Source organism: Pleurodeles waltl, chromosome 6 (assembly GCF_031143425.1).
Source record: "Pleurodeles waltl isolate 20211129_DDA chromosome 6, aPleWal1.hap1.20221129, whole genome shotgun sequence".
NCBI classification, from domain to species: domain Eukaryota; kingdom Metazoa; phylum Chordata; class Amphibia; order Caudata; family Salamandridae; genus Pleurodeles; species Pleurodeles waltl.
The window spans coordinates 1,560,302,309-1,560,317,415 of NC_090445.1; the positions used below are offsets into that span (position 1 = coordinate 1,560,302,309).

General features: G+C 42.5%; 1 protein-coding gene across 1 annotated transcript in view; it reads left to right on the plus strand.

Moving 5' to 3' along the window:
- The window catches only part of CLCN6 (chloride voltage-gated channel 6), a 194,660-nt gene that overhangs the window by 107,376 nt on the left and 72,177 nt on the right, over positions 1-15,107 (plus strand). The window contains exons 14-15 of the mRNA XM_069241255.1: positions 106-235; positions 12,389-12,542. Coding sequence (XP_069097356.1) covers positions 106-235; positions 12,389-12,542 — 284 coding nt within the window. The remainder of the gene's footprint in view (positions 1-105; positions 236-12,388; positions 12,543-15,107) is intronic.

Below are 15,107 nucleotides of genomic sequence, written 5' to 3' on the forward strand. Positions count from 1 at the left end.
TGTGATCCAGCCTTTACAATTACGTTTTATTTTTTGTTTACTCAGATCATAGACATTCTACTTAGCAGAAGGTGGTAAGACCTAATTCTATGTGTTTAATGCCAGGTCTCCTCATCTGAAGAAGTGAATTCCTCCATCAGAACCTTCTTCTGTGCCAATGGATCATACAATGACATGGCTACACTGTTCTTCAACCCCCAGGAATCTGCAATCCTGCAGCTTTTTCACCAGGATGGTGAGTACATACCCACAGGAAGTTTAAAACCAATTCCCTTTTCATGCACTCTGCCTCCAGAACAATGGGTGATGCGAATGTATGCTATGTGAGGGTGCGCGTTGGTTATGCTCAGTGGGAAAAGCAGATCTATCAGTGCATCGATCGGATGCATAAACTGTTCTAGATTAAGTGATAGCATTGCAGACCCTGGATAGAGCTGTTGAGTAGTAACGTGAAGGCAGTGCTCCAAATATTAGGCTCCTTAGGAAGATGTACAGTTTATTATATTTCAGAACTGTGGCTTTAGCCTCAGGAAAACGTTAAACAGAGATGTGTAGAAAGCTGCTGCTGTGTTAGAAGGATGCATTGATGGAGTGTTTGAGATCAAAATCGTTACTCAGTGCTCAAATGTTCCTATTTCTGAAATATACAGTGAATATACGAATGAGGATGTTCCCTTTCACTGTACAGAGTTTGTTGTCAAAGGCACTATATCCAGACCCTTTCAGTAGGATACTAAATTAAACTAAGTTACAAGAATAACAGCAAATTCTGTTTTCAGTCTTGTATAAGAAAACAATTATATACCAATTTGACTTTAATGTGTTACTGTTCCTGGAAGGTCATTCTAAATGTGCAAACTGACAGATATTTGTGAACTTTCATCTCGGTGAAGTTGTCACCTTTAAATCTGCCATGATGAAGGGAATTTGTAGTTGGTGGCTGCAGAAGAACTGGAGTGACTTTTGTGCTCACCTAGTCCTGCTGTGCAGCCAGGCCTTAAAATGTTTTTACAAACTTAAACTGTCCTCAAGTGTCTGAGCATCTGTAAGCCAACAACCAGACACAGTATTGCTATCCTTGACTTATTCAGGAAGAGGAACCTAACACCCAAACTCTCCACTACCTTCAAAGCACCACACACCGATAACATGTGACACAACTTTAAGCTCATACGATCTGCCACCACTCACAAGTCCGTTTTTTTTTTTAAACAAAAAAGAGGAAATACTAATTGAAAGGTTTTATCTTCTTGTACATTTGAGGTTGCATTGTTCAAGTCTGATATAGCGAGGTCCTTTCAGCCACCCATAAGCAGCATTCAGACTGCAGTGTTTTGTCCCAATAGAGTCTCGGTAACTTTACTCTTGTCGCATCCAGGTACAGACTGTTGTCGGAGGCTGGCCTGCATGAGACTTACCTTCACAGTAGTCACGCTGTTAGGAAAAATGAAGGAAGTATGTCTCAACTGGAGACAAAGACTTTAATCTATGAGAGGACAAAAGTCCAAACTGAAGTTGAACGAAAGTCTGTTAAAGAACAGAGCCCTTTTACTTTGGAAATCAGTGCAAAGGTAAGGTGCATCTGTGCTTCAGCCAGTGCCCGAAACTCCCTGCTAGTGGACATAGGAGCAAAAACAACCCTTTTCACCTTATCTGAAATGGCTGAAAATCCTGTCCGTTGTGAAATAAGTGTTCGATGGCATCTGTCGCTGTAGATACACATGGTATGCATGAGCTCGCCATCTGGTGTTGGGTCGGAGTGTTACAAGTTGTTTTTCTTCGAAGAAGTGTTTTCGAGTCACGGGACCGAGTGACTCCACCTTCTGTGCTCATTGCGCATGGGCGTCGACTCCATCTTCGATTGTTTTCTTTCCGCCATCGGGTTCGGACGTGTTCCTGTCGCTCCGAGTTTCGGAACGGAAAGATAGCTGAAGACGGAAGATTTTCGACGGTATCGTTGCGATCCGGTTAGAGATAGACACATACAACGACGCGTTGAACATCGAAGCGCTTCGGTGCCCTTCGGGGTAGATTTCGGCACCCCGTCGGGGCCTAGTCGGCCCGACCGCGTGGAGGACAACGCCGATGGAACGGACCCCGTTTCGATTCTGCCCCGAATGCCACAACAAATATCCTTATACGGACCTACACTCGGTCTGTAATCTGTGCCTGTCACCCGAGCACAGCGAAGAATCCTGTGAGGCCTGTCGGGCGTTCCGGTCCCGAAAAACTCTGCGCGACCGTCGAGCGAGAAGACTCCAGATGGCGTCCACGCCAAAAGAGCGTCGACAGTTCGAGACAGAAGAGGAACAGGAGGAATCCTTTTCCATCCAGGATTCAGACTCCGACGAGCTACACTCTACAAGAACTGTGAGTAAGACGTCGAGATCAAACCTTAAAAAAGGAAAGAAGGCCCAGGGGACGCCACTGCCAACCGGCCATGGCTCCACCCAAATTCTCGGTGACCAACAATCGGCACCGAAAAAGGCCCATTTAGTGTCGAGATCGTCCGACTCCGGTCGAGACACCGGCACGCAGCCTCCTCGAGACCGAGAGAGTGCTAAACAGAAGCATCGACACCGAGAGTTCGGTGTCGACACGGATCGACGCCGAGACAGTGGCGCCGAAGACCATAGAGGCCAAGAATTTTCGGCACAGAAAAAAAGGAAGGTTACCTCGGAGCCGAAAAAACAATCGACAGGGGTTTCGGAGCCGAAAAAAGCGACATCAGACCCTGTTTCTGGCTCCTACACTGAAGAGCATTCTATGTCTTCTCAAATGAAGAAACATAGATTTGAACAAGAACTGCAATCCACTGACGTGGATCACACGCAAAAGCGTATCTTTATTCAGCAGGGGACTGGGAAGATCAGTACCCTTCCACCTGTCAAACGAAAGAGAACGCTTCAGTTTACTCCTCAGCAACAAACAGCACAAAAGGTAACACCTCCTCCCTCGCCTCCACCTGTAACTCCGGCTTCGCCAACTTACACCCCGTCACATTCGCCAGCTCACACCGCCATGAGCCACGATGACCAAGATCAGGATGCGTGGGACTTGTACGACGCACCAGTGTCTGATAACAGCCCAGACACATACCCAACTAGGCCATCACCACCGGAAGACAGCACAGCCTACTCACAAGTGGTGGCTAGAGCAGCACTATTCCATAATGTGGAACTACACTCGGAACAAGTAGAGGATGATTTTTTATTTAACACCCTCTCTTCAACCCACAGCTCCTACCAAAGCCTGCCGATGCTCCCAGGCATGCTACGCCATGCAAAGGACATTTTCAAGGAGCCAGTAAAAAGTAGGGCAGTGACGCCTAGGGTGGACAAGAAGTATAAGGCGCCTCCTACGGACCCTGTATTCATCACCTCTCAGCTGCCACCAGACTCTGTGGTGGTAGGGGCTGCCAGAAAAAGGGCAAACTCACACACTTCTGGGGATGCACCTCCCCCAGATAAAGAAAGTAGGAAGTTCGATGCAGCCGGGAAGAGGGTTGCTGTCCAAGCAGCAAACCAGTGGCGCATCGCAAATTCACAAGCGCTGTTAGCGCGATACGACAGAGCCCACTGGGATGAGATGCAGCATCTCATTGAACATCTCCCAAAAGATCTGCAAAAGAGAGCAAAACAGGTTGTTGAGGAGGGTCAAAACATTTCCAACAATCAAATACGCTCCTCCATGGATGCAGCAGACACGGCCGCAAGAACCATTAATACGTCGGTTACCATCCGTAGGCACGCATGGCTCAGAACGTCTGGATTCAAGCCAGAAATTCAGCAGGCAGTGCTTAACATGCCAGTAAACGAAAAACTTCTGTTCGGACCGGAGGTCGACACAGCCATAGAAAAGCTCAAGAAGGACACTGACACTGCCAAGGCCATGGGCGCACTCTATTCCCCGCAGGGCAGAGGATCTTATAACACCTTCCGCAAAACACCTTTTAGAGGAGGGTTTCGGGGTCAGGCCACACAAGCTAGCACCTCACAGTCCGCACCGCCCACCTACCAGGGACAGTACAGGGGAGGTTTTCGGGGCCAGTATAGAGGGGGGCAATTCCCTAGGAATAGGGGAAGATTTCAAAGCCCCAAAACCACTACCAACAAGCAGTGACTCACATGTCACACACCCCTCCCACACAACACCAGTGGGCGGGAGGATACGTCAATATTACGAAGCATGGGACAAAATAACTACAGACACATGGGTCTTAGCAATTATCCAGCATGGTTATTGCATAGAATTCCTGCAATTCCCTCCAGACATACCACCAAAATCACAAAATTTAACAAAATACCATTCACAGCTTCTAGAGATAGAAGTTCAAGCACTACTGCAAAAAAATGCAATAGAATTAGTACCAAGCACACAAATAAACACAGGAGTTTATTCACTGTACTTCTTGATACCAAAAAAGGACGAAACACTGAGACCAATTCTAGACCTCAGAGTAGTAAACACATTCATCAAATCAGACCACTTTCACATGGTCACACTACAAGAAGTGTTACCATTGCTCAAAAAACACAACTACATGACAACCCTAGACCTCAAGGATGCATATTTCCATATACCAATACATCAATCACACAGGAAATATCTAAGGTTTGTATTCAAAGGAATACATTACCAATTCAAAGTATTGCCTTTTGGTTTAACAACCGCTCCAAGAGTATTCACAAAATGCCTAGCAGTAGTCGCTGCACACATCAGAAGGCAGCAAATACATGTGTTCCCGTATCTAGACGACTGGCTAATCAAAACCAGTTCGCTCACACAATGCTCAAACCACACAAATCAAGTCATACAAACCCTCTACAAACTAGGGTTCACCGTCAACTTTGCAAAATCAAACATTCTGCCAAGCAAAGTACAGCAATATCTAGGAGCCATAATAGACACGACAAAAGGAGTAGCAACGCCAACTCCACAAAGGATCCACAATTTCAACAGGGTCATTCAACACATGTCTCCAAACCAAACAATACAAGCAAGAACAATACTACAGCTCCTAGGCATGATGTCCTCATGCATAGCCATTGTCCCAAACGCAAGACTGCACATGAGGCCCTTACAACAGTGCCTAGCCTCACAGTGGTCTCAAGCACAGGGTCACCTTCTAGATCTGGTGTTGCTAGACCGCCAAACTTACCTCTCGCTTCTATGGTGGAACAGTATAAATTTAAACATAGGGCGGCCTTTCCAAGACCCAGTGCCAGAGTACGTAATAACAACAGATGCTTCCATGACAGGGTGGGGAGCACATCTCAATCAACACAACATAAGAGGACAATGGAACATACATCAAACAAAACTGCATATAAATCATCTAGAATTATTAGCAGTTTTTCAAGCACTAAAAGCTTTCCAACCAATCATAACCCACAAATACATCCTTGTCAAAACAGACAACATGACAACGATGTATTATCTAAACAAACAAGGAGGAACACATTCAACGCAGTTAAGCTTGTTAGCTCAAAAAATATGGAAGTGGGCAATCCACCATCAGATTGGTCTAATAGCACAGTTTATTCCGGGGATCCAGAATCAGCTGGCAGACAATCTCTCTCGAGATCACCAGCAAGTCCACGAATGGGAAATCCACCCACAGATTCTGTACACCTACTTCACACTCTGGGGAACACCACAAATAGACTTATTTGCAACAAAAGAGAACGCAAAATGCCAAAACTTCGCGTCCAGATACCCACACAAGCAATCCCAAGGCAATGCCCTATGGATGAACTGGTCAGGAATATTTGCTTACGCTTTTCCTCCTCTCCCTCTCCTTCCTTACCTAGTAAACAAATTGAGTCAAAACAAACTCAAACTCATCTTAATAGCACCAACTTGGGCAAGACAACCCTGGTACACAACACTGCTAGATCTGTCTGTAGTACCACACATCAAACTGCCCAACAAACCAGATCTGTTAACGCAACACAACCAACAGATCAGACACCCGGACCCAGCATCGCTGAATCTAGCAATCTGGCTCCTGAAATCCTAGAATTCGGACACTTGCAACTTAGCCAAGAGTGTATGGAAGTCATAAAGCAGGCCAGAAGGCCATCCACTAGACACTGCTACGCAAGTAAGTGGAAAAGATTTGTTTGGTACTGCCATCATAATCAGATACAACCGCTAGATGCAACTCCAAAACATATAGTAAATTACTTGCTCCATTTACAAAAAGCAAAGCTAGCCTTCTCTTCTATTAAAATACACCTTGCAGCAATATCTGCATACCTGCAAACTACCTATTCAACTTCCTTGTATAGGATACCAGTTATCAAAGCATTTATAGAAGGGCTTAAAAGAATTATACCACCAAGAACACCACCTGTTCCTTCATGGAACCTAAACGTGGTTCTAACAAGACTCATGGGCCCACCTTTCGAACCCATGCACTCTTGCGGAATACAATTCCTAACCTGGAAAGTTGCCTTTCTCATCGCCATTACATCTCTAAGAAGAGTAAGTGAAATTCAAGCGTTCACAACACAAGAGCCTTTTATACAAATACATAAAAATAAGGTCGTCCTACGACCTAATCCAAAATTTTTACCAAAAGTTATTTCACCATTCCATCTAAATCAAACGGTAGAACTACCAGTATTTTTCCCACAGCCAGATTCTGTGGCTGAAAGAGCACTACATACATTAGATGTCAAAAGAGCATTAATGTACTACATTGACAGAACAAAGAACATCAGAAAAACTAAACAGCTATTTATTGCATTCCAAAAACCTCATGCAGGTAACCCAATATCAAAACAAGGTATAGCCAGATGGATAGTTAAATGCATCCAAATCTGCTACCTTAAAGCAAAAAGACAACTGCCCATTACTCCCAGGGCACATTCAACAAGGAAAAAAGGTGCTTCAATGGCCTTTTTAGGAAACATCCCAATGCAGGAAATATGTAAGGCAGCCACTTGGTCTACGCCTCACACATTCACCAAACACTACTGTATAGATGTGCTATCCGCACAACAAGCTACAGTAGGTCAAGCTGTATTAAGAACTCTATTTCAGACAACTTCTACTCCTACAGGCTAAACCACCGCTTATGGGGAACTAACTGCTTACTAGTCTATGCATACCATGTGTATCTACAGCGACAGATGCCATCGAACTGAAAATGTCACTTACCCAGTGTACATCTGTTCGTGGCATCAGTCGCTGAGATTCACATGGACCCACCCACCTCCCCGGAAGCCTGTAGCAGTTCAGAAGTTACCTTCAATTTTGTACATTTGTATATATTACTTAATCCTTTAATAGGTACATACTTACATTTTTCATTGCGCGGGCACTATTACTATAGTACAACTCCTACCTCACCCTCTGCGGGGAAAACAATCGAAGATGGAGTCGACGCCCATGCGCAATGAGCACAGAAGGTGGAGTCACTCGGTCCCGTGACTCGAAAACACTTCTTCGAAGAAAAACAACTTGTAACACTCCGACCCAACACCAGATGGCGAGCTCATGCATACCATGTGAATCTCAGCGACTGATGCCACGAACAGATGTACACTGGGTAAGTGACATTTTCATTACATTTCTCAAGTAAGCGCACTACTCTCCAGTTGGCAGCCATGTTCTGATCTGTTTAGTTTTTCTGTTGTAATATTCATTACTCTTGTGGGCAGCACCTGCTGCAAGTTTGATTTTTAAAAACATTTTTTTTATATAGAATGATACATTGGTAGTGCTTTCTATAAGGTCCTGTAATTGTAGTGTTGCAGGTGAACTAAATAAAACTGTTAAATAGGGTGGTGCACACTCCATAAGAAAGATTACTTAAATTCTCTGTGCACATGTAGTGACTTTTCCGAACACAGTGCCACCGTCATTGAATTCGAATATTTTTTTGCTGTACTTTTAATAGTTCCTCAAATTACTGTTTCAAAATCAGTGTTACCTAAAGAGCCTGGTATGTAATTGTACCTTCTGTGTATTTGAGTTTAAAGTGTATTCACCCCATTTGACATGTAGTCACAAAACATATCCTCCTTCTGTTTTGTGGCTGCACATATGAAAAAATAATTTGTATATGTTTCCTTTGACGAATAATTTGCGACTGCAGCTTTAGGTAGCATGCAAGAGTGTGTGTTTTTATGAAGTCGCTCAAAGCTGCTGCCAGGGTTTTGTATGTGTCCGCTAAATTAACCTTTCTGGTTTTCCTATATTCCATATGGCTTTATGTTCAATGAACTGTAGTTTCAGTGTATAATGACCCTTGTAAAAAGTCTTTACCTTGGTAGAGGTAAAAGACCTAGACACTTGTCGTTCAACATAAATAAGTTCAGTGGTGCTTGGGTGTTGGTGTATTTGTCCATGAGCGACATCCTGCAGGATCTTGTTTAAGTTTCATAAGACTCTTTGTTATGCTTCCGTGGTTGTTTGCAGAGGAGTGCATATTGGTGTCCTGTTGCTCATCCGCATAGGTGTTTTGAAGTTACACTTTGCCCCTGCTTTGTTCACTGGGAACTCTTAACCCCAAATCAAAAGTCCAATAATTACTTTATCAGCATTTCTGTATGAGCTTCTACATTTTCTTTTGCATATGTGGATTAAATTATCTGTGCTTCTGCACTTGTCAAAGGTACATTACATTACTTCTGTTGAATTTTAGTGCCACTTTATCATGAGGTGATTGTTAGAATACTCTTGGGTTATCATGGTTAATTTAGCTTCTAATTTTGACTTGTTCTGTGATACAAATGTGGAAGTTGCTTGTGCGTCACAGAGAAAAGATCCAGCTTATTGGATGTTTATATCACCGTATTGTTAAGGAAAGAAGAGCAATTAAAGATATGCACTTTTGCATTCATTGAGAGCATACTGTTCATTTAGGGTGCGTGTGCGCCAGTGTGATACGTTTTAATTCTGTACAAAGTATAGTTTCAAAGTAAACCTGTAATTGTTACCTAGATTATTGCATCCAAAAGTTTTCCAGAAAGAGTGTTTTTGTCTAGAAATGTTAATTACATATGTTTTGCTTGCGCTAGGCGGGTGCATTATAGGCTCCTCTAATTTTAGTATGGAGTGTACAAGAATTGGAAGGTACACCTAAAGGTACACCCAATATCCATGTGTGTGAAACTATGAATACATAAATCCGTAATTACTATGTGAGAACCGTTGTGTAAAAGTGTACTTAATTACTTTGCTTCGATTTGTAATTGAAAATGTTAAAATTATTTTCAAGTAAGAGGTATTCTAGATCCAAATGCTTAATATAATTCTCTCCCATCATCTACAAAAGGACCAAAATGTGCAATTGTTCTTTATATTTAACCAAACCATAGTACCATGCTGACCAGTACTTCACAATGTCTTGCGTGTTATCCCCATTTAAAGATTGCTCTCTCCCGCTATTGGTGTGATTGCAGTTACCAGCTAAGAGGGTATTTGGCCTGAGTAATTGCTAAAGGCTGGACCTCAGTGTCTTGATCTGGGCCTTGTTTTTGGGGAATCAACAATGGAAAAATGGAAACGAAAATGTTTTATTAAGTAATGCAACATGTAACATTTGATTGGAAGGGCTACCAAAACCACATTTTGCAGCATGTAGATAGCATAAGCTTTCGGTACAATTGGTAAGACCAGGTTCTGCTTCATTATGTATAATTTACATAATACACAAAAGGTGAAATCTGTTTTGCCTTTGCTCCTCCAAAGTGCCTCCCAAAGGTGTACCCATTTGTGTCTGAGTTTGCACTTGACCCCTGATGTTGGGCCTGTTTTTCAGCTGCCTCAGAGTACCCAGTATGGGAGTGAAGAAACACTTTGCGGCTGCCTGCCAACTGGAATTTTTGTGACTGAATATAATCTACACCACTTTTCCACTTTCAATAAGGGAAGTTCAGGATATTCAGATCTTTTAAAGCACGGGGTTTTGAGCTGGAAGGCCCAGGGGTAGAGTTGGGACACAAAGGAAAACAATGCAATGACAAGGATGCATTAATATAGAATTCCGATGCATGGAGCCCTAGAGTGGTTTTGTTGCCACAAAGTATACACATATGACGGGAAGTGCATGACATGTATGCAAAACTAGGTGGAGAAGCCTTGGAATTTGTTTAGGCTTAGCAAGATGTCATTGGCTGGTTTCTCTTTCAAATACCTGCTTGACCCACTCTAAGAAGAGAATCGACCTGGTACTGATGAGTAAAGAAGACTTACCTGCCTGCTGTATTGAAGAATCCTTGCTGTGCGTGACTTCTAGGGGACCATTGAAGAAAGAATTTTCCCGTAATGCCTGGGCGTCTTTGAACACTTTACTCTAGAACTAATCTTGTCCATTTATTGTTGACTGATAGGACTGAAACAGGTAATGACTGTTTTAGTGAAGCCTACTTGTCTTTATGAAACTTTTTCTGCTGAGCTAGCTTGAAAAGTATAGAAGCAGAGAGATGTTTCCTGCCTGCAAGAATTGCAGTGGAACTGGAATTCCAGTGGGAGTTCACATATCTTATGGACCAGGAAGCTGAGTTGTATAAACCATCTCCCAAATTTAAAAAAGGTTAACTGCAGTTTGAGCAGTAACTTTGGAAAGCCTTCTTCAAATTTGCACTGCTATTAGAATGTTGTGGAAAAACATTGGCCGCTGTTATACAGTACTTCATCTCGAAGATAGGAAGCAGTCTTTTAACTGTCACTAAAAACCACCATCTTGACAGATAAAACTTTTATGCATTATCTTTTTTTTTTTTTTGACGTGTAGTTCGAGGGCGTCATCTGATCACTGAATCCGACTTAGTTGTCCTTCAGTGATCGCGCATTTAGATTTATCCCACAGAAGATTTGCTTCTGTCAGAAAAGATTCTAAGCTCCAAAGTGAAAATCTTCATCTGGACTAACCACCAACTTCTCTCTGACCATATTGATCTGCACATTGATCTTTTGGTCACGGAAGATGTCTTTATTTCCTAACTCTATTATGTTTGAATAGTTCACATATACACCCCCTGTGCATTTCCCCTGAGGAAGATATTGCTGGTTGAGCTAAGCTAGAGTGGGCGAGGCAGAATATCAACTGTATATGGGTCAAATTCTTTTACACTTGGTGTGGTGCACACTGACAGCTGACATCAGGATTTTGGCCTCTCTGTCAGCCTGACACTCCAGTTCACTACATTTCGCTAGACTCATGTGAGAAAAGATTATTTTTTTAAAGTGAGTTGGAAAGTTGCAAAGAGAATCATTAAGTGTTCCCTGTACCAGGCAGAATCCTTTAATAGAAGAATCATGACTTGACTGGTTCCAAGACACAGTGTGCTACAAAGGATAGCTGGATTTAGACTAAAAGTTCATCTTTAAGTTTAGACTATACTGTTTTGCACCTCATGTATGTAGTGAGCAAGTTGATGAGGCTCTTGATTAACTTGAGAAAGAAGTGGTGACAGTTTGCTCTGTGGTGAACAATGATAAACATAGACTTTAACTCATCATAGTTGAATAATAAATAATTTTTTCTCTTGAAATGTCATGTTCTTGACATGTCTAGGTGGTGTCCTATAGTTCCTATATTGTATTCTGATCTCTAGATAATGTCCTTTGCCCAGGTATGTCTTTATTTTGGGGGTATCATCTGTGTATTCTAATGCTGAACTAGAGTAAAATTGTCTAACACCTTTATCAAGATAAAATAGTAACAATTTGACATCAGATAATACATCCACAGTATGTCCGCTTCCTGAATTGCTATTTCTTTTTCTATTCCGATAATATCTGAAAAGTCCTATTCGTCATTTTCCTCAGTGAGGGGTGCCCAGGGTGGCATAATACATGCTGCAGCCCTTGGAGACCTTCCCTGCCCACAGGGCCCTTGGTACCAGGGGTACCATTTACAAGGGACTTATCTGTGTGACAGGGCTGTGCCAATTGTGGGAACAAAGGTACCGTTTAGGGAAAGAACACTGGTGCTGGGGCCTGGTTAGCAGGGTCCCAGCACACTTTCAATGATAACTGGCATCAACAAAAGGCAAACAGTTATGGGGTAACCATGCCAAGGGAGGCATTGCCCTACAACTATGTTCACTCTTCAGCTATATGCTTATTTGGTAGTGGACAGAGGAAGTTTCTGCATGGCAAATCATTGCAGATACAGCTCCCCCAGCATTGTTTTATACTAACCCCTTGCCATCCTTTTTTCCTGCCAGTGTAGCATGGACTCAGTATTATTAACTCTCACAGTTAGTATGTTTCCCCACATAGGCCCACTGTATAGTAATAGCAGTCATTTGGTGAATCTGCAAGGTGTCTTCATCTGTCCATCCTTATTGCTTAGTGACCTGATACTTTATGGGTTTGTGATATATAGCTTTCCTTCTGTTATGTTTTTGTACCTCTTCTTTTTCAGGCACTTTCAGTCCCATCACATTGTCTCTTTTCTTCGGTTTGTACTTTCTGCTTTCCTGCTGGACCTATGGAATCTCCGTGCCCAGTGGCCTTTTTGTGCCATCATTGCTTTGTGGTGCAGCATTTGGCCGCCTTTTTGCAAATCTTCTTAAAAGGTAACATTCTATTTTTATTATGTTGCACAGACCTTTACCTCTAGCTGTTTATATCCTGATATTCAAGTTTGTGCATGCTCTTATGACCATCTTAATGTCTGAATCAAAAACTCACTTCACTTCTTAGTACTCTCTGTTGCCCACTTCCCCTCTCCGCTTCCTACTGCTCCTCTCCTCTTCCTACTGCTCCTCTCCTCTTCCTACTGCTCCTCTCCTCTTCCTACTGCTCCTCTCCTCTTCCTACTGCTCCTCTCCTCTGTGTCTGGTACAGACCTTTCCATGTAATAGTTTGGTTTTCTTATCTCACTGCAGTTTCTGGTTCCTTTTCTCATTTATTTGTTGTAACCTCTATAAAATCCTTCCCTGATTCTTAATTTTCGTTCACGTCTTGCCTCTGTAGTTTCTCCTTGTGTTCAGCTGGATGTGTACTCTCTCAAATATAAGTGTGCAAGCTGTAGCAGCTGTCATTCAAAATCCCTCCAGTCTATTTGAATTTAAATTTCTTTCAAACCTAAGACACTCGTTATATTTCTTTAGTAAGATATGACATGGGAACATGGCAAGTAGTAGTAAACAAGCAGTTGACCGTGGAAAATCTGTGCACATAGACATGCATATATTTATTTGTTTGTATATTTGCTTGTATCACTGATTAGACTTATGTTAAGTGAGGTTGTCATTAAGTTTTGAAACCAAATGTAGCCATTTGTGGTACAAATGAAACCAAACCATTCCAATTAAATGACTGATCTGTGTGACCATCAAAAACCCTGACATTATACTTCGTTACAACAACTAACACAGATGGTGAATTTGCAGTATTAAATAAGATGGTGAAGTCAGATAGTGAGGTAGGAGAGACCCAGCAAAGTAAAGATCTGCTGTGGAGATGTGTGTCTCCTGCCAGCCAAAACATTAAAGGTTAAACTCTGTCTGTTACCTATGTTATTCTCTTGTCTATGGGGAGCCAGTGAAGAGATTTGAGGTGTGGCGAGATTCGTTCATGGCGGGGGAGGCCAAGGACGAGGCGTGCAGCTGTGTTCTGGATTCTCTGGAGTTTGCGTTTGAGTGTGGTGCCGGCGTAGAGGGCGTTACCGTAGTCAAGTCTGCTGCTGATGAGTGCATGGGTGACTGTCTTCCTGGTCTCTGGGGGAATCCATTTGATTGCTAAGCGAACTGATAGTCCGGTTCGATATTTGATTATACGTATGAGATAAATGAATATATATTTGTCAGTGATAGTAACTCTGTAGTTTGGCTAGGTCAGAGTTTCTATTCAGAAAAATGTTTTGTTAATAACTTTGGCGCTGGTTGATTACTATTACAAATATCCCAAAAACCAAGGTCGTCTGATATGGTTCGGAATGGCTGGTTTTGTGTAGATCAGGCAAAGCATTGTGGAGGAAGTTCTGTGTAGGATTCTTTGCTCACCTCTACAGAAAGGAAACAGCTGAACGGTACTACACCATAGCATGAAAGTTGACCTTAACTCATGGAAGTGCCTGTGGTTTGTTGGTGTAAGTCCATTCAGTAGTTTTCAAGAATGTAGCCTCTAAATAGTCGGGCTCAAAAGGATTTAAAAGTTACAGGTATCTGGAGCAGTAGTCAGCAGATGGTCCATAAACACTAATTTGCACACTGTCTGCAAACTAAATTAAAAAAATCTAATTTGATGAGGATGTTATTCTCAACTCTAGCTTTTCTGTTTCCGTGGACCCAAAACATGTCATGCTTGCTGCAGTTGACAATATTCTGTGTGTTTGCTCTTACAGAATGCATGGCTCTGTCCTAGCACCCCCCCACCCCCCCCCCCCAAAAAAAAAGAATATCAAAGGAGCCATAGAGGGACAAGGGAACATCCTTTGACCCACTGGCTCAGTTTGGTGAAAGAGGAGAGAGGCCCCCCTACTTAGTTAAAGGTTTTAAAAAGTGCATTTTGTAGCAAGTGTGGTGGTTCCCGAGACGGGGTTCTCTGACTGCACACCAGCTTCGCCAACAAACCTATCAAGGGCTTGTGAACCCATAATGAACCCCTTCTAGGGTCTGTCAACTCTGGCTTAGAGGTCAAAGGCAGTGCACAGTAGTTGGACACTCGTAGTGAGTTGAAGACATGGCCATGAGCTGTGTGCAGTGGGGTAGATTGTGCTCCTGTAGAAGTTAAATGTAGTGTATGATCAAAACAAAATATTGAAAAAAGGTGAAAGTTAAGTTTGAATAATCTTTGATTAAGACACCTTTGAAACTTCAAAAATGTATTTAAAATCCAGAGTTAAAGTACAGTTATGGTTACTGAAATTAAACATTGAATTTTACAAGTTACATTTAGCGCCACAATCCATAACTTGCATGACAGCCATAAACCATAACTCACACACAAAATGCAGTTTTGACCTTAACTTCGGGGACCGTATTATACAAATAATGGGTGTTTTCTCCCACTTTGCGTGCCCTGGGGCACTTTGGTATTACAGAAGGGGCTGCAGATGTTTGTGCGGCCCCTTCTGTTATACAGATAACGCTGGCGCACATATAACACCAGCGCTGTCATCAAAAGGCATTACCTCA